The following is a 19,282-nucleotide window of genomic DNA, read 5'->3' as shown; positions in this document are numbered from 1 at the left end:
TAAGAATGTGCATAAACACTCACTAACTGAAAACTCTTGTTTGTATGTTATTCTGCTTCCACTCCGCAAGGTGTAAATGCCGATAGTGTTTAATAGTGAAGCTTAGTCAAAACTGTCCAGTAATTGCTTTTGTGAGAAGTACAGGTTATGTTATGTATATAATCAGGTTGAGGGTTCAGGGCTTGAGCCACTGCAAACCACCTCACTCTGCACGTCCCTCTACCCGGACCATAAATATCTGCTGCTGCCCCACACATTCCTTACTGAAGCCTCTTTTCTCTCTGTGGTGTGCATGGCTGTGAGAGGGTAGAAATGCATTTCTCCCCAATGTTGTAGCAGGATGTCAATTCATGGATGAGGATTTTGACTTTATAGATGCAGACTATGAAGCATGTGAGCACGATTACCTTTGGTGTTATATTTATTCTGTCTCTCTGCTCTACTCTGACTTTTGCATGACGAATGGTGAATCTGTGCATTCGTTTGCTAGTGTCAGCCAGATCTTACACAATCAAGCCACACCAACTCCCAGACCTACAGAACTGTAGTAGTGTGACCCCATCATACACTCAATTTACACCTGGTATTAATAAATTGTTGTGCTGTTACAGTCACACATTTAAAAAAAGTAGGAGTGTAAGCAGAGTGGTTGAGTTTTGTAATAACCGTGATAGCTTTTTTGCTATTCTTTGATGAATACAAATTCAAAGGAACAGTATTCATGTAAAATACAAATATTTTAATTAATTCCATTCTTGCTGCAGAGAAGTGTTCATTTTTTGACATTTTATTTTTAACAAAGCACAAATGTGTATGGTGATGTTTCTAATGCCATAATAAAATCACTAAACAAAATGCTCATGGACGAAAGTTGACCATTTGGCTAACAGTTTATTTAGATGTCCCCTTTATACATTCTGTTGACTATAAGCAACATTAATGTTTACTAGTTGAAATATAATTGTAGAGTAAGTTAAGAATAAGTTAACATACAGTTGAAGTCAGAATTATTAACCCCCTGAATTATTAGCCCCCCTGTTTATTTTTTACCCAATTTCTGTTTAACGGAATGAAGATTTTTTTCAACACATTTCTAAACATAATAGTTTTAATAACTCATTTCTAATAACTATAACTCTTATAACTAAACCATGTCTTATAACTCATTTCTTATAACTATAACTCTTATAACTATAACATTTCTTATAACTCATTTCTTATAACTATAACTCTTATAACTATAACATTTCTTATAACTCATTTCTTATAACTATAAAATAACACACCGGGCAGACTATAGCCAGCGGTCAAATAGTGTCCATATGGGTGTTTTCTTTCCTAAAATAAGTCTCTTATTCAACAGAATTGGCCAAAAGATTATGTTTCATTCCAAAAAACCCACTGATGCTCAAAACCACCAGACAGTGCTTTATAGCAGACCATTGGCTCTTTGTGTCCTGGGCTTAAGACTCTAATGACTGCTAGTAGTTGTAGTTGCAAAGTTACGCTGGCTCTGTTTACACCTGGTATAAAGATAATTTTTTTGTCCAACTGTCCACAAGTGGATGATGCTAAATACTGGTGTAAATGGGGTCTAAATGTTTTGAGCTTGTCCACTTTTGACCATTTCCCGAAGCAGTACAAAATGTATTCAGATAACTTTTGTCGTCATTTTTCCTGAAAGGACCACTTGCTCTCCATCAATGTGATCGTGTGCAGTGTTCTATTAAAATGGACCAAAACAAAGGATTGATATTTCGCTGCATTATACCACAACACAACGATCATGAAGAAAATTGTAGTTGCTGTTTACTTAACCCTTTGACTGCCCCTATTCCAAACAGCTGATCATGTTTTTACTATTTTAAATACTATTTACTATTTTAATACTATTAAATAATATTTACTATTTTAAATAATGACTGTTAAAGCATAATTACTGCACAAAGCATTGTTGATTTACATAAAAAAATCAAACAAACATCCTATTGCACTACTACACTTGATTTTGGTTTTATTGTAAAAAAAAACCAAGAAAACATGTTAAATGAGAATCTGAAATATTTTATGACATACTTCAAAAAATAAAGATGATTTAGTATTCAAAAATGTTTTATTTAGATTTTTTTTTTTTTATAAATTGCTCTTACACTTCATTTTTTCATAGTTTATGTATTAAGTCTAGTTCTTTTACCATAAACCGACATATCAACCATTTTGTAGAGTCTGATATTTTAGAAATTATGGGATGTGTTTGAGTGTGTTATCTAGCATCATTAGGAGTCAAGAAATGCAATCCAAACTTTTTTTTCTGGATGGGGTAGTTAAAGGGATATGCCAGTTTTCCAACACAATTGTAAGATCTATTAAAAATGTACAGGCATCACACTGGTCATTCCTATGAAAACATGATGAAATACGAGGTACGGGTCTCAGTGAAATTTGAACACAAGTGAAAACAGTCATGCATCTCAGCTGACAAATTGTGGCTACTGAAAGCTCATGATAAAACCAGATGAAAATTTACTTATTTCATAGTCAACAGAATTTCTAAATGGGACGATTAAAAAAACAGTTGGTACTGATTATAATAGGCCTACCTGAGACTGACATTAATACCAGGTGTAAATGGAGCCAAACATTCAATCATCTGCCTGCCTTTACTAATAATACGGAAATGAAGCTCCCTTCTCAAATCTTCCAGTCCCATTAATTTCCAATAAACCGAAACCTCTCTCTCTCTTCCTTCGCTTCTCTTTCTTTTCTCTCCTTCTCTCTCTCTCTGTCCTGTGCCAACTCTCCCAGCAGCCCATCACAGATAACAGTCCTATGAAGCGCTCGGCTTCATCTTTGGGACACGGGCGTGCAGGACGCTCCATGCGAGGTGAGGATTATGCCATGGAGAGGGTTATCCCAGAAGAGGGTCACAGGCATGGGCATCGCCACCGAGACCGTAGTCACCGGGCGTCAGAACGCTCCCTGAGCCGATACACTGATGCTGACACAGGTTCAAAGCTAAATATATTAAACAGCAGTAATAAAGCGGTCAAGAGAATAGGAGAGTCACTTCTAATGCCTTTATTTTCCACCAGGTCTTGGTACTGACCTCAGCACAACTACACAGTCAGGAGACCTGCCATCCAAGGAGAGAGACCGTGGCCGAGCCAAAGACCGCAAGCACCATCATCATCACCATCACCACCACGGCTCTTTAGATAAGGAGCACTACAGTCATGAGAGAGACAGAGGAGATTACGGCCACAGACAGTCCAGAGAGAGAGACCGCCGCTGGTCCCGCTCACCCAGTGAGGGCAGAGAGTGTCTGACTCACAGACAGGTGGGCCGTTTATTCACATAGTGATCATAATCACTAGACACATGTAACAGCTGAACATTTTTAAAGCATTGAACTAAAAGTCATTTTCTTAATCAGACTTTTTTGGCTTCACAGTTGCCTGATTAAAAAATTAATTCATTCAATGTGTAAGATTTGTTTATTAAAATATCCCAAAACCCTAGAACAGTGTTATATAGCTTGCTGACTTTTGTACTTTATTATCTTACATGTTAAAATCCAGAAAAATAGGACATTTGAGCATTTGTGACATGCGCCATATCCTGTGCTGCCATGATAATGACATCACATACTTTTTTCTGTTTTGTTTTATAGAAACAACAAAGTCCCTTTAATATCTTATGTGTTTTAATAGTCTGCACAGTACAGCATTATACCACAGTCTTAAAATGTATTTAGTTTGAATAAATGGTGCAGTTGCTTCCCCACATGATCATGATTGAAATAATCTGAAGCAGCCGACTGTGGCATAATAAAAGCTGTGCTGCTTTCGTGCCATATCTTGCTCATCTGCAATTGCTTTAGCATCTCATTCTGCTTCGCCAGCTTTCAACCTTACTCTGCTTCAGGCTACAATGATAATAAGTCTAAAATACTTTGGTTCAGTGGTCACCAACCCAGTGAGATCAACTGGTAGATCTTTATCACTCTCCTGGTAGATCCCGGTAGCAACAGCTGTGTTTAGAATGGCTTGACTGTGCAACAGGAATGACGTTTTTCAGGGCACTTTTCTCCTTTCTTTTTTAAATGAAACCGCTGGTGCTCAGCCCTCCTGCGAATACATGAGGCGCACAAGGGCTATAAGCAGTGTGCAAACGCTCACTGCCAAAAGAAAACAACTTTAAAAAGGTACCTCTCACCTCAGATTCTGTGTGAGTGGACCCTAAGCACCCACAATCATATCTACGTAGCTGCAAGCTAGTTTCTTCTAACATTGTGAATTGGTGCTGGAAAATAGGGTACAAAACGGCAGATAAAATTGCTGAATTATGTTATCATATTTTAGTATGTTTATTTTTGATGTTGTTATTGTTATAGGTATTATTACTAATAGTATTTGTAGAATTCTATTACAGATAATTTATAGAATGCCAATGTAGTATCACAGATTTTTTTTTACATTTCACTTCATAAGATGACATTGTCACTGTAATGATCGCGTCTTAGTGTCAGTGCATTGTCATTTTCACTCCTCCAAATATCTTCCAGGTGCATTGACAAAGATTTTTTATGTTGTATTAATTAAAAAAATAATTTGAACTATGTAAAATGCACTAGTTATTTTATATATATATATATATATATATATATATATATATATATATATATATATATATATATATATATATATATATATATATATATATATAATAACTAGTGCATTTTACATAGTTCAAAAGTTGCAAATGCAATCTTTGCTTTATTTTTCTGGCAGTTTTTTTTATTATTATTGGTTGACCTTGCCTTTAGGCTAGGCCAAGGTTAGGGATCTTGGGCTTAAAATGTTGTGCTAAACCTTTGCTTTAGCTCATGTATGAACATTATTTCTGCACCAGTCCCATCAGATTCCACTTCCATAACTCCCATAATTCCACACAGCATCATCAAACTCATTTCCTGCGCATGAAACAGATTTACTGCTCTTACCAGATTTTAAAAGTACTCTGGTCAAATAATGCAACCTTGGTGGCAATAAAAACATACTCAAACATTACAACATGCAATGTGTTTTTGATCCTTTACTGGAAAACAATATTGATTAAGAAAATGACTAAAGCAAAAAGCCTATTTCTTATTTAAAAACAGGATGTTTTCCTTTTCTATGCTGTTTGTTATTTAATTAATATTGTACCAATATCCAATACTCCCAACCAGAAATAATGTAACCAGTAAAAATGAATTCTACTATCTCAGTTTCATTTGTACTGACGATAAAAAACAACTTAACCTAAACAACATATATTATTTACATCTGCAACATAATTCAATTCTTTTTGTTGTTTTTTTTCTTCCTTGTGTCCTCTCTCTTCCCTGTGATATGTTGCTTAATGTTTGGTTGTTTATTTTATGGCTGTTTGCATTGGTCGCTTTGCTCTACTGCTTTGCAATGTCTATCATTCTTGCATCTCTCTCTCTCTCTCTCTGTTTTGTGACTGTGCTCTTCTCTCTCTCTGACTGTGGTGTGTCTGTCTGTGTCACCTCCTACTGTCTTTCTTCTTGTTGTGTGGTTAATTTTGTGGTTCTGTTTTATTTGCCTTGTTCCATTTTCATGTAGGGCAGTAGTTCAGTAAGCGGCAGTCCAGTCCCGTCCACCTCCGGGACCAGCACCCCCCGCCGTGGCCGCCGTCAGCTCCCTCAAACCCCTGCTACACCCCGGCCACATGTCACCTACTCACCCGTGGTCCGTAAGCCCATCAGCAGTACACCCCCTCCTGGCCAGCAAAGCCGACTCCCTACCCCAACCTCCCGGCGCTTCAGTCCGCCTGGCCCCGAGCCCCCGCTTCCCCCTCACCACCACCCGTCACCACCCCACCACGGCTCTCCCCGCTCCGGCCGACATGCACACTGGGGCCCCGAGCCTGCAGAGAGCGTGGAGGGCGACGGCTTCTATGATGACCAAGACTATGAGTTCAATCACCACGAGCCTCCGTCCTACGAGCAAAGCCCTGTGCAGGGCAACCCTCACCCCCATTCCCCTAGGACTTCCCGCCACAACACCCCTCCTCAGGGCCAAGCGCACCCACGGCGCATGCCAAACGGCTACCGCTCGTCTTCGCCCTCTCCGCACCACCACGCGCCCGCTCACCCTGGAACTCATAAACCTCCTCATCCCAGAGGGCCCAGAAAGGGCCTCCATGAACCCTACAGTGAGACTGACGAGGATGACTGGTGCTAGCCTCTGGGACGGGGAGGGCCGAGTCCTTGCGCTTTCTGGAATGGACAACTGGTGAAACAGTGGCCCATCTGTCCAGGGAAACACACGGCAGTGTGCTGAATGTCCACAGGGGAAATCAAGGCATGATTCCTTTCTTTCTATTTCTCGTTTCTTTTACGATTCCTCTGCTGCCGAGTGTTTCCCTGAAAGCTGACAGTGAACATTTAAGCCTGGCGAATATGAAATCTTGTTCTTAGCCTTTTTTTCCTGAAGAATACAAACAGTTTTTTTGATAAGGAGGAGGAATGTCTGAACTTTTCTTTTTCCAGGACATTTCACGCAGTCCCTCCAGAAATGAGACGCTATGAACACTTTAGCACTCATTTAAAGAAACAACAACAGCAACAAAAAAAAGATGAATCACTTTTTATTTGACAGAACTTGACTGGAGATTCGTTTATTGCAAAAATCAGTCCAGATGCTGGGAAATATTGATGAGTTTTATCATCTGTGTTTACTGTTATTAATAATCCCAGTGAAAGGGGGTGCGGGTAAGTTGGGTGGGAGCTGGATCTGGGCGGAGGTGAACTCTCACCTGAACTAAAATTAGTTAAGCCCACCCTGCACTTCAGACCCCCAAACGCAAGAAAAGAAACGTACACACAAACACAGAGACACACACATACACACACACACACACACAAAAAAATCTAATAGGAGAGAAAAAAGTGAAAAAGCTCCTCACTCTTTCTTCTACGGCTTCGTCTTCTGCTTCTCATTGGAAACATTGGAGTTTGAATCTTCTGTTGCACTGCCCAGCTTTGTTTGAACTCCTAGAAAATAAATCCCTTGGAAATCCTGCATGATTGAAAAAAAAGAAAAGAAAACAAAAAAAAAAAACAAGTTTAAAAAAAATACACAAAGAAACTTTGAGTAAAATGGGGGAAGGGGGGATCGATTCCTTGGCTCTTTTGTCATGTCCGTGTCGTTTTCTCTCTCTTTCTCATCAAAGTCTCCTCCCTCTCTCTCTCTTTCATGGCTCTCTGTGATCCCTCTCTCCTCAAGAGGAGAAGAAGCCATTGCTAACACTCAAACTACTAGCAATTGGGTGACCAGAGAGATGTCTGCAAGGTTTTATACCAGATTTGGTGCCAAATACCACATACAGTAAAACGTTATGAATGGAAAATAAATGGATAGCACAATTGCTTTTAAGCTTAAGACATTTTATAACCTTTTATTTCACTGTATAGTTGATTAGCTCACTTGCACAAGAATGCAGATGTAGTAGCACATAAAGCAAGCAAAGGACATGCAATTTTCCTTTCCACCACTGAAACAACATGCTCTTCCAGTCTTCCAGGGTAAATGCAGAGAGAGAGAGAGAGAGAGAGAGAGATAGTCGAGGGGAGAAAGGAGAGAGAGAACCGCTCCATCTTTACATATGATTTCATGTTGATAATGACAATGTGTGTGTATAGAGATGATCACATAAATGCTGATAATTAATGATGATGGTGAAGATAATTATGATGATGATGATGATTTTGATTTCGTTTTCTACCTGTTTTGTATTTGACTCAGCTGCTCTTTGTATTGCCATACTTGTTTTCATGTGAGTTTTGTGTAGATGGTGTGTGGAGCTCTGTGATAGTGATCATTATGGGCCATGACAGAAACCCATCTGACCTTCAGTCCACGTCCTCCACTTGGGCTGTTTCCATGACACATCAGTGAGAGTTAATGACAGTTCGAAGCATGCATCTGATCTCGAGTCTCTGTAACTGTGAACACTTTTTATCAAGAAGGAAAAAAAAAAGCGAAGTAAAAAGAAAGTAGAGGAAGAGCCAACTAGTTATCGACCATGTAAGTGTGATATAAACGTCTATAATGTCTAAACAATATAAGCTGACAAGGATTAATTAGGTTAAGTTTTATAGATATTTTTGAAATATTTTCTCTATTTTCTGTTATTTAGTACCTTCCTTTTAAAATAATTTCAAATATTTTTATTGATTTACATTATTTTTGTAATTATCTATTTATAATTTTTTGTATACCTTTAAACCAGTGGGTTTCAACCAGCAGGGCAGAAGCCCAAAAATTATTAAATAATACTTATTATAAAGACAAAACAATAATAATATATTATAATAATCTGAGAATGGAATTACAGAATAAGTTGCTGTCTATTCATTTAATTTAAGGCAAGGCACTGCAGCCAAAAACACCTATCAGTTTAAAGATTGTCTTTTTTCAGTCTAATGTAAAAAAAACATCCAAAATACACCTCTAGGGTGTTTAACTATTTAATTACAATGCATATTCGAAAATTCTTTTTTTCATCACAATTTGTTGAGGCATAAATCTCCACTTCAGTAGCTTTTATACACCCCAGACCTCACATTTCTATTCATATCTGTATTGATAATGTTTTTACAGAGGGAAGTGTTCTTTTCTGGCTGTTTGCAGCATTTACTGAATCATGAGACATAGAAATGACATTCCCCAAAAACCACCGAGTCAAAATATGATTAAAACAAAAACTATTTTGAGTTTTAAATTTGAGCTGATGCATTTTTTGTGCAAAATGAGCAAATCAGCACATATTTAACGAACTAATGCATCATTTGCATATTTAAAACATTTTTAAAAACTTGTAAAACAAAGTGTATACGCTTAATGCAATCAATCAGCTGGGGAAGTATGGTGATAACTATTAGTTTTACCTTATTCACCTGCAGTGTCTTGACTTAAAATATCACAACTACCCCTTTAAAAATAAAAGATAGAAAACAAGCAGCTTTGTCGTAAATGACAGCAGAAATGGCATAAATATCTCAGCCTATGCCAGGCCTAAAAGTCCTGAAGAAATTTGAATGGCGAGAAGGTAACTGAGCTCCACTACCTCTACTTGACCAGCAGATGGCGCTGTGATCCACACTGCTCGGCAGCCAGTGATTTCTCTGGCTCCGTCAGTCTCACCTTTTTCTGTTCCATGTTTTTATGTCAATGACCTGTACACTGAGAGTAGTACTATGTGTCTGTCACCGATGGTGCACCGTTCTGTGTTCAGGAAATGTAACACAGCCAATCAAACTGCACAGAAACATGTAACACCGCCAATCAAATTGCATGGGTGAAAACAATGACCGGGCCTTTTCTGCCAAAAACCTGTCTGTTGTGTCCCACTGATCTTTGTGTCTCTTCTGCCCATGTTATCCATCGTCATCTCGGCCTTCTTTTACAAGGCAGAATGACTCCGCATACACAAGACACGCTGCCGAAAGAGTCCAACTTTGCAGCATGCGCAAATGAAACAATGTATGTAGCATTTACTAACATATTATCATTCACAACCCCACTTGAGCGAGTCCTGTATGTAGCATTACTGATAAAACTGGTAAGTCTGTGGCTTTACTTGGAGATTAGTGTGTCCACGACTAGCGAGTATATGTGTCCCCTTGTTATTACTTAATTTAGTTTGAGAACTGCATTCTTAGGGATGTATTACTGAGATTTATCAGTGCCTTAATTCAGTCTTATTTAGTATTTATGTCCTCAATAGCAGTTTAAAAGAGTTTCTTTTGGGTTCTTTTATCCACAGTTGGCAGTTAGCTTGAAAGATTTACTTTTTACACGGACAGAATCTAAATATGCAATATGAAGCCGTTTTAAGTTGGAAGATGCATAGAGGGGAATGATATCGCTACACTAAAAAAACGGGTTGTTTCAGCTCAAATTGGAGTAAAATATGGACAAACGCACTGAAATATTGGAAATGTAATTTGGGTTGGGTTTTCCATAACTCAAATGTGGTCTGAAAACAACCAACATTTTTAGAGTGTGTCTCAAAAATCACCTTGTGAATGATCTCAATCTCATTTGCATGCAGGATGTTCTCTCAACTTCAGTCTATGTGTGTGTGCGTGAAGCTGTAAGAGAAAACACATGCCGTAGGTTGGTTAGAACATTGACATTTCTCATTGTCTGTCATAAATCATTATTACTAACAACCTCTGGTCATATTTGGCAAAAACAAATGCCTATTTAAAGAACAACGCCAATGTGGGAGCCACACTGTAAAAAGATTCAACTTAAAAAATAAGCAAGTTTTTGTCACAAATTAAAAAAAAAAAAAGATGTAGAGAAGCATTTACCTCGAGAACTGCATGTGCAATGTGCATGCCACAGCGTTTGATAAAAAGTCAGCTGCAGGAATTAAAAAAATGTTTTGTAGAAAAAAAAACACAAGTACAGATAAATCTTTTTTAAAGTAATATATTCCTTTATGCTCTATTTTTTAAAACTAACAAAAAAAACATGTTCTGGGGAGGAAAATCACTTTGAAAGTTGTTTTTCTTTCTTTTTTTCTTTCTGTTTCTAGCTGTTTTTTTCTTCTTCTTCTTCTGCCAACTAGACAGAGAGACACTTCAACACTATGTTCAGGGCACGTCAATATGACTACTGTCACAAAAAAGAAAGAAATAAAAGAGTCAAGAAAAAAATCCCTTACTGTTTTTTTGAGTCTGGAGTTTTTAGATGTGAAACTTCCGTTTGCTTTGAGTTTCTGATTATTACACAATTCCCAAAGAATGTGCATGCAGCAAAAGAGGGTGTGATTGTGAGTGTACTCAGAGCTAAACGTGTCCTCTTGTTTCAGCAAAGTCCTGTTCTGTGTGTTATCCTTATCTGACACACAGAGGGATCAGACCACAGGAGCAGTCTGTCACAGGACACCTCCACTGCTTCGGGCGTTAAAGGCTCTTGCTTGAATACTGTACAGTCTGGGGAAAGCGTAAAGTAATATTTAACATTTTCATGATGCTATTAACAGTTACTGTACATGGTGGAAAACCACTATATCAAAATGCTGTGTGTGTGTGTGTGTGTGTGTGTGTGTTTTACAGTAGAATGTTCAGTTGCATTTTTTCTTTTTTTATCATCATGTACAAAAGACACCCGCTAAAATGTACCAGTAGTTTATATAACACAAAAATCATGTCAGACATATAATAATAAGCATTTGATGACATATTAAATGGCGCGCATATATATATATATGCTCCCTGCGTTTGCAGAGGTTTTTCTCCGGGTGCTCCGGTTTCCCTCACAGTCCAAAGACATGTGGTACAGGTGAATTGGGTAGGCTAAATTGTCTGTAGTGTATGAGTGTGAGTGAGTGTGTATGGATATTTCCCAGAGATGGGTTGTGGCTGGAAGGGCATCCGTACTGAATAAAACATGTGCTGGATAAGTTGGCGGTTTATTCCATTGTTGCGACCCCGGATTAATAAAGGTACTAAGCTGAAAAGAAAATGAATGAATGAATTATATATCCATATAAAATTTTCATCCATATTTTGAAACTTGTAATTTTAGCAAAAGTTAATTGCAACGTTAGACACTTTATTTTTATTAAATACATTTACATCTTGAATTAAATATAATGCTGACAAAAACAATGAGCCCAAAATACACTTTCCTTTTTTATTCAAAATTGTTCTCCTTTTTTTTCTTGTTCAACAGAATTGGTTGAACTACATGAATGAGTTTGCGAAAGAAAAATCTGATGAGGCAGATTTCAAAATAATCATAAGTTTGTTGAGCTTCAGTGATGATGAGGAACTCAATTGCATCAAATAAAGATCTGTCGTAATTTTTAATACTCACCCTCATGTCATTCAATTGCATGTATTATTATTCTATAAAACAACAACAAAAAAAGATCATGTTAAGACTGAAACTAAACATTTATTAACACCAATAATTAGTCTAAAGAGAACCATAACAACTACTGATAAATTGATTTTATTTGGGTTAATTTTTAGCTGTGGTCAGGACTCGGGTGTTATTTTAGAATTATGTCTTAAGCATTCCCTAAAAATAAAGGTTCCAAATTAGGATTTTTGCAAGGATGCCACAGTTTCTGGAGCTCTGCAACCCTGCAGAGTTTAGTTCCAACTCTGCTTCAAAACACCTTGAGGTTTCAAACAAGGTTTCAAAGGACTCTTAGTTTGATCAGGTTTGTTTAATTAGGGTTCAAGCTAAGCTGTGCAGAGCTGTGGCATCAAGGTCATGAAATTAAGTTTTAACCATTTTTAATGCAAGATTGTAGTTTAAAACTCAAATCTGTGGTTTATTTATAAAGATGGAGCGTATTTTCAATTTCTTTTTTTTGAAAATGCAGACATACAGTTGAATTCAGAATTATTGGCCCATCTGTTTATTTTTTCCCCAATTTCTTGATTAGCTAAAAAAAAATTACCTTAAAGGGGGCTAATAATTTTGAAACTAACCTTAAAATGGCTTTTGAAAAATTTAAAACTGCTTTTTTTCTAGCCGAAATAAAACAAATTAGACTTTCTTCAGAAGAAAAAATATTATCTGACATACTGTGAACATTTCTTTGCTCTTTTAAACATAATTTGGGAAATATTTAAAAAAGAAAAAAAAAATGATTCAAAGGGGGGCTAATAATTCTGACTTCAACTGTATGTGACCTCCGGTAATGAGGGGCACCCAATACTCATGAATCCATAAAGCAGGCATTTCTCGACTAGTCATTCTGACCTTTACCCTGACATTGAAATCATTTTGGGATTTCTTTGGTGTTTGGTGAATCAAACTCAGTATCACGGTGTGATCAAGAATGTTCTGGAAGCCACATCCACATATTATAAATTTTAAGTAAATTCTACTTAAGTTTCACGGAAAGGCATTAATCTAAAAACTCTTGTTAATATTATGCAAGATAATACACAAAGCGTTTAATAGTAAAAAAATACAAATACATAAGTAAATTATATATATATATGTGTGTGTGTGTGTGTGTGTGTGTGTGTGTGTGTGTGTGTGTTTGCAACAAATTCATAGTAAGTTTCTGAAATATTCGAGTAAAAAAACGTATTAATTTGTTAAAAATATTCATTATGTTTATTACTATTACAAGTCCGCCAAGTAATTTTTCTTAGTGTACTGAGTTTGGCACCTGCGCCACGGAAGAAACATTTTCAATAAATGAACCATTTTCTTAAAAGAACTTAATTTATTTGTGTGGAGAAACATTTAAATAATCTAAAGAATTTTTAATGTAAAAGTTCTTCCTGAAACTATTGGTGTCAAGAAAGAACCTTTATTTTTTAGTTTTTCGCTGTTGGGATTTAGTGTGACTGGGCCTAATGGTTAGGAAAACATATGACGACAAATTTTTTTTTCCCCCCAATTATTTAACTTAGTTTTTTAGGGCAACAGTACCTCCAGCAGATAATGACCCACCAAATCAAAAGCTACTGGTCAACCCATGATTTAGAGAACATTTGAAAAAACAAATCGCTTATAAACCAACATCCTAGGATGCTATGTGCATCCTATGTGCTGTGCATCTGAACAGAGCAGTGGTTTGATAACTTTATATCCAAAGAAAATAAATCCAAAGATGCATTTTCAAGTTGTAAGGACACTTGTTTTGTAAACTAATTAAGATAGCAGGTCAATGATTTGTTTACATTTTTTAGCCTGACTTGTTTACAGTTCCAAAATATCCTCCAATGACCCCGCCCATTGACTTGTGTCCTCTAGTGGACATTGTGTTTTCATTCATTTTCTTTGAATATTTTGAGCTACTCTGTCAAGTCCCGTTGTACTGTTCAGAAGACATCCTGGGCTTTCTAGCGATATGTCATTTCATTTGATTGGCTGGCATGCTAGGAACCACTTCTTACACTGCATCCAAAATGGCCGACATACAAAAAAAAAAACACATTTTATGGGAAGGAGAGGCATGTAAAATTTAGCTTTTTAAATGTTTTTTTACTATTATTATTACATATATATTTGTATATTAATGTGTCAGGAACAATAAATTTAACTTTCAAAACTGTTAACTTGTTTGTGTTTCAAAATATCATTCTTTTTAAAATGTCCACTATAGTGGACACCAGGACCATCCTAATGTAATTAACGACTGCATGTTGTGCGGGGCAGAACTGAAGCAGAGAGGATTCTTTATAAGAGAGTTAAGGGAGACTCTGATTTAGAGTCTGACAATCAGACAATTAGAGAATTAGAGACAATTAGAGAATGCCATTCAGTTTTAAATCACTTTTATGTTCAATTTGTTTTGGATTAACATCACTTTTTTATTTATTCTTTTATTTTTTTTAGTTCAGCTCTCTTTCAGACTAAACAGTTTCAGGAATTTCAATACGAAAGGAAAAAATAGCTTTTGTTTTGTTTTTGTTGCATTAATATTGGATTAATATCCATTTACAGCCATATCCTGTACAGTTTTGTTGTCTGAGTGGTGGTCGTTTCGAACTAAAATGGTCCTGTGGTCCACTACGGTGGACATACTGTAAAATTAAAAATAAAAACAAAATGTAAAAACTCTAAATTGTTTGAATTTTTAACCCAAAGGATGTAGGAAATCACAGAAAAAAAAAGAAAAACATATCTTTGGGTCTCAGGAGGACATATTAAATGTTTCTTAAAATAGAATATGTTGTGTTCAATAGGATTGTTCTTTTCTTTTTTAGCCAGAAGAACGTATTTGAGAGCCGCAATCACAATACCGTCACACCATGAAACCGTGACATTTTTATCCGAGGTTTTCATACCATCAGAATCTTATACCGGCCCATGCCCAATGTCAATCCTCCTTTACTGTCTCAAGTTGAACAGCTCAACTGTATCATTATTCGTTAACATTTTTAAAAAATCTTTTTAATGCATTTTTATTTAGTGAAATCTCAATTCTGTTATATTTATGAGCTATTGCAATTTTTAATTGTAATTATTTTACTCCCATATAAAATTATGGGAGTTGTGTCATTTGTTTTACTGTATCAGTGGGTGTCCTGATAAATGATTAGCTTGTGTCATTTTGTTTTTACCCTTGCTCTGTCCTCTTCCGCTCCTGCAGGTCTTTGTGTGTGGTTGTGCTGATCTGATGGTTGTAAAGTCGTTTGGTCAGGAGATTGCAGGAGCTAACAGTGCATTCCTGAGAGATTTCAGACACTGGAGGCTCGGGTTTCACACTCGGGAGGGGGAGCGGCTCATTCCATTAGCAGGACAATCGATGGGCTCACAGGCGTTCAGCGGCACCCCGCCCCCCAGCTATCTGTCTGCTGTGTGTTAGCCAGATGTGCGGATGTGTGAAGGTACAGTACTTCCTCTGCTCTATTAATAGCCCACCTCCTTCCGCTCATTCGCCCATTCCTGCCCCACTTCCGGCTCTGATACCGTGGTCAACGTGGGGCATGAGACTGCTGCGTCAACAGCAAATAATCACTTGGCTCACACGCTGGTTTGTTCGCCTTTTAAACATATTTGGTCCATTTAATTCACTGGACGTGTTGGAAAAAAAACTCCTAACTCGCGAATCATCTTAACGCAGGCTAGATCAATAGAAAAAATCTGATCAAAGTAATGAGGAAATCCAAATAAGGACCTGTCATAATTTTTAATACTCACCCTCATGTCATTCAATTGCATGTATTAATTCTTTCTGTAGAAAAAAAGATGTTAAAAATTAAACTAAATGTTTATTGTTAATTAGTCTAAATAAAATCATACAAATACTAATAAATATATTTAATAAAAATTATAAATGCTAATTTTACTAGATTTTATAGCGTATCGCTTGAGTAAAATGTGTTTTATTCTATACCTTCTTTATTTGATGTTATTGACAACCACTTTGTTCTAGCAAATATTATTCTCTTATCTCTTCTGAAGTTAAAAACATTGGTATTGCTGTCTAAAATGAATAAATGACAGAAAACACAGCGTATTTTTTTATGCAACTAAAAAAACTAAATGACGATTTTTTTTGTTACATTATCAAGAATTGTCTTCATACAAAGAATAAAAACTAATATCATGTTTAATGCGAACACGTCTAAGTCAAAAACCCATATGAGAATTTTATAATTTATTTTTGAACGGCTGTATGTCCTACTGATTCAAATAAATGTTGCTTTTTATTCGAATTTTGTTCAGGCGACAATATTAGAAATCAACAGAAATCGTAACCATAGCAACTGCGCCATGCTAAGAGCCGTTGGAAAACAAACAACGAATAACCTAAACCGATTTATCACTCAATTAAAAAAAATCATATTCATTCATTAAAAAACATACTTGTGCATGTTATGTTAAACACATGGGTTTGTTCTGGTGGCGACCCATATATATAGAAGGGTAGGCGATGTGCCGAAGTGAATTAGTACTATAGGGGGCGCCAAAATGCAGTTTGGAAGCGCGCGAAGAACGTCAACAGAATACCGCCGAAAAATAATACGTCTTTCCTTGCAGTTTGGATATTAACACCGATATAAGGTTAGTTGTACACACACGTTTCACTTTCTTGAATAAGCACAGTTTAACTAAATAATGGTTAATTTGTGTTTTAACTACACATCTTGTTGTAGTAGCAACACATCTTAACGTAGCTCAACCAGTGCACATTAGTAGGACAGCTTAAGCGTATTGGTTACTTTAAACAGCATTGACAACATCAGGACAACAGCTATAAAGCACGTGTTTGGATAACACCTCCTAATGGCTCACTAATAACCTGTAAATTGTTGAATCCCTTTACAGCTTCAATTCTTTTGTTCCTCATATCCTGAGCCATTTAAAGGGGGTTGAAAAGCAGTGGGAGTGTAAAAAGTGTCGACAGTGCTCATCCGGCCTGACGGGCTCACCGCTTCCTGCCTTCCGCGAACACCTCCTGCCCGTGAGCCATCCGCGCCTCCGGTCACATGACCGCCAATACTTTCAACTAGCTGACACACAGTCAAAACATTTCCCGGAAAAACCGGTCTGAACAGAATGCGTCACACACACACACAGAGAAAATGATATGTTTAAACATCTTTTATTGTACAAAATGAGGTAGGTAGACTTAATCATAACATCAAGATGTTTGTTGTATAGCTTATTTCATGTTGACCTACATGAACATCCACAGTCTGACTAGCCTGGCCATTAACAAACCAGCTAAAATCTTCCACAACAGTTTTATGTGGATTTTCCAGCAAGTGAGTCAGTCAGTGTAATGACTGGGCTGACAATCCAAACAGCACCTTTAGAAAAGTACATGAACAGAACATCCAGAAACATTCCAGACCAACAAATAAATAAGAAAGTTGATGTAAATAAATGTCCGTGGTGGTTTTCCCAGTCACACTTCTCGTCGAAGTACACCGCGTCATGTCCTGACTCAGAGAAACATGACGGGTTGAAGAAGCACCATTAGTCAGAATGTCCACAACAACCCAATACTCTCCGATGAGTAACCAGCTGTCACACTGTTCCACTGTGAGTAAAACTACCCACTGCCTTCTCAAGTGCCCTCAACACTGCCCGGTGGCAGTTCTGCGCCACAATCCGCTTCCAGTGGTGCGCAAAGTTCACCTCGCTGCCCTTCTGTTGTTTGTCTCTTCAAAAAGTGACTATTGTCCTTGGCATTGGCACGAGTGACAGCGAGTCCAGCGCCCTGCCGCAGTTAGCGGAACTGTTCTGAAGAACCCCCCTGACCTCCGCGCTCTCCAGCTTGGCTTTTTTGCATGGGATGAATTCTGGATCCGTGGCAGTTTTGCTCCGTCGCTTTCTAGAGTGACGGTCCGGTCTGGATGGGCTGCAGTTTTCTTTGTCCACCGCGGGGTTGTGTGGATGCGAATGACCCTCGAGTCCGGACCTTTGCCCATCCTCGCTGGACTGCACCGATGTCTCGCGCAGAGGTGTCGCCTTGGAGCTCGATGTGTCCATGGGCTCGTCAGTGTGTGTTGTGCTCTCCTCTGTGACAGATTGTCCGCTTTTCTCGCTCATCAGTCGGGCAGAGTGGTAAATGTCCCTCGCAGATTTCATGACGAGCGTCAGCAACAGGCTCCGGTGGAGCCGAAGTCCGCCACGCTGGCTGCGCGAGCTGTACATTTTACCCAAAGCCTGGACCATTATCTGCTTGGCCTCTGCTGTGACATCCATTGTTCTTAGATGTTCAATGACCTCTCAAGCACACAAATAATGTGCAGATATATTTATATGAGCTCAGTTTACTTTCACCGTGGTTTCATTCACTGAAGTAAACCTCAGCGTAAAGGCAGCGCGCTTTATATAGTTTTGGTGACGTATGCGCTTGACACTCGGGCTCCTCCCATGCCTTGAGGTTCTGTTTGAGGAAATAAGTCAGGACGTGTATCACACAGTTCCTGATGTAATCCTTCAGTGGATTTATGAAAATGCATCATTTCTAAACTAATCATCAGATTGCTAGCACAACAGTTTACCATCACTTGACCTTATAAAATGGAAAGAAGCTATGCAACGTTGATGTAGCCTAATATAAAAGTGTTATAAGTACTTTTTTACTGAGTGTGTTATTAGTACATTTTATTTTGTTATTTTAAATCATTCATTGAAATCAAATGGTGATATTGTTATAAGTTACTATATATATATATATATATATATATATATATATATATATATATATATATATATATTAGTTACTATATATATATTACTAGTTACTATCTATATTACTAGTTACTATATATATATATATATATATATATATATATATATATATATATATTAGTTACTATATATATATTACTAGTTACTATCTATATTACTAGTTACTATATATATATATATATATATATATATATATATATATATATATATATATATATATATATATATATATATATATATATATATATTAGTTACTATATATATATTACTAGTTACTATCTATATTACTAGTTACTATATATATATATATATATATATATATATATATATATATATATATATATATATATATATATATATATCGACAGACAGACAGATCATATTGTCTAATGTGAAAAGTTTTTGCCCCTTTCTTAGCCTCGGTTGGAGAAGACACTTTAGTTCCAAAGGCTATGGTTGGCTTCCTCATTCTCCTATGCCCATAAAAGGAACATCCGCCAGTTAGTCCGCTCTGTGGAAAACCCATGATGCGTGGGCGCATAGGCTACTTCCGGATGCCTTATTTGTCT

At 37.1% G+C, this 19,282-nt stretch overlaps 2 protein-coding genes across 3 annotated transcripts in view; one reads left to right on the top strand and one right to left on the bottom strand.

Annotated features, from left to right (window-relative positions):
• cacna1aa (calcium channel, voltage-dependent, P/Q type, alpha 1A subunit, a) overlaps positions 1–10,720 on the top strand; it is a 139,837-nt gene extending 129,117 nt beyond the window's left edge. For both annotated transcript variants that reach the window (XM_056453760.1, XM_056453759.1), the window contains 3 exons: positions 2,809–3,007; positions 3,093–3,337; positions 5,631–10,720. In XM_056453760.1, the coding sequence (XP_056309735.1) occupies positions 2,809–3,007; positions 3,093–3,337; positions 5,631–6,251 (1,065 nt within the window). In that variant the 3' untranslated portion in view covers positions 6,252–10,720. The remainder of the gene's footprint in view (positions 1–2,808; positions 3,008–3,092; positions 3,338–5,630) is intronic.
• A 6,375-nt stretch (positions 10,721–17,095) lies between these two features.
• ier2a (immediate early response 2a) lies at positions 17,096–18,308 on the bottom strand. The gene has a single exon (XM_056451529.1). It carries the CDS (start codon positions 18,219–18,221, stop codon positions 17,679–17,681), a length of 543 nt encoding a protein of 180 aa, XP_056307504.1. The 5' UTR covers positions 18,222–18,308; the 3' UTR covers positions 17,096–17,678.
• Between the last annotated feature and the right edge of the window lie 974 nt (positions 18,309–19,282).

Source organism: Danio aesculapii, chromosome 3, assembly GCF_903798145.1.
Source record: "Danio aesculapii chromosome 3, fDanAes4.1, whole genome shotgun sequence".
NCBI classification, from domain to species: domain Eukaryota; kingdom Metazoa; phylum Chordata; class Actinopteri; order Cypriniformes; family Danionidae; genus Danio; species Danio aesculapii.
Note: the sequence above shows the minus strand (reverse complement) of the source record. Positions and strands in the feature narration are given on the sequence as shown.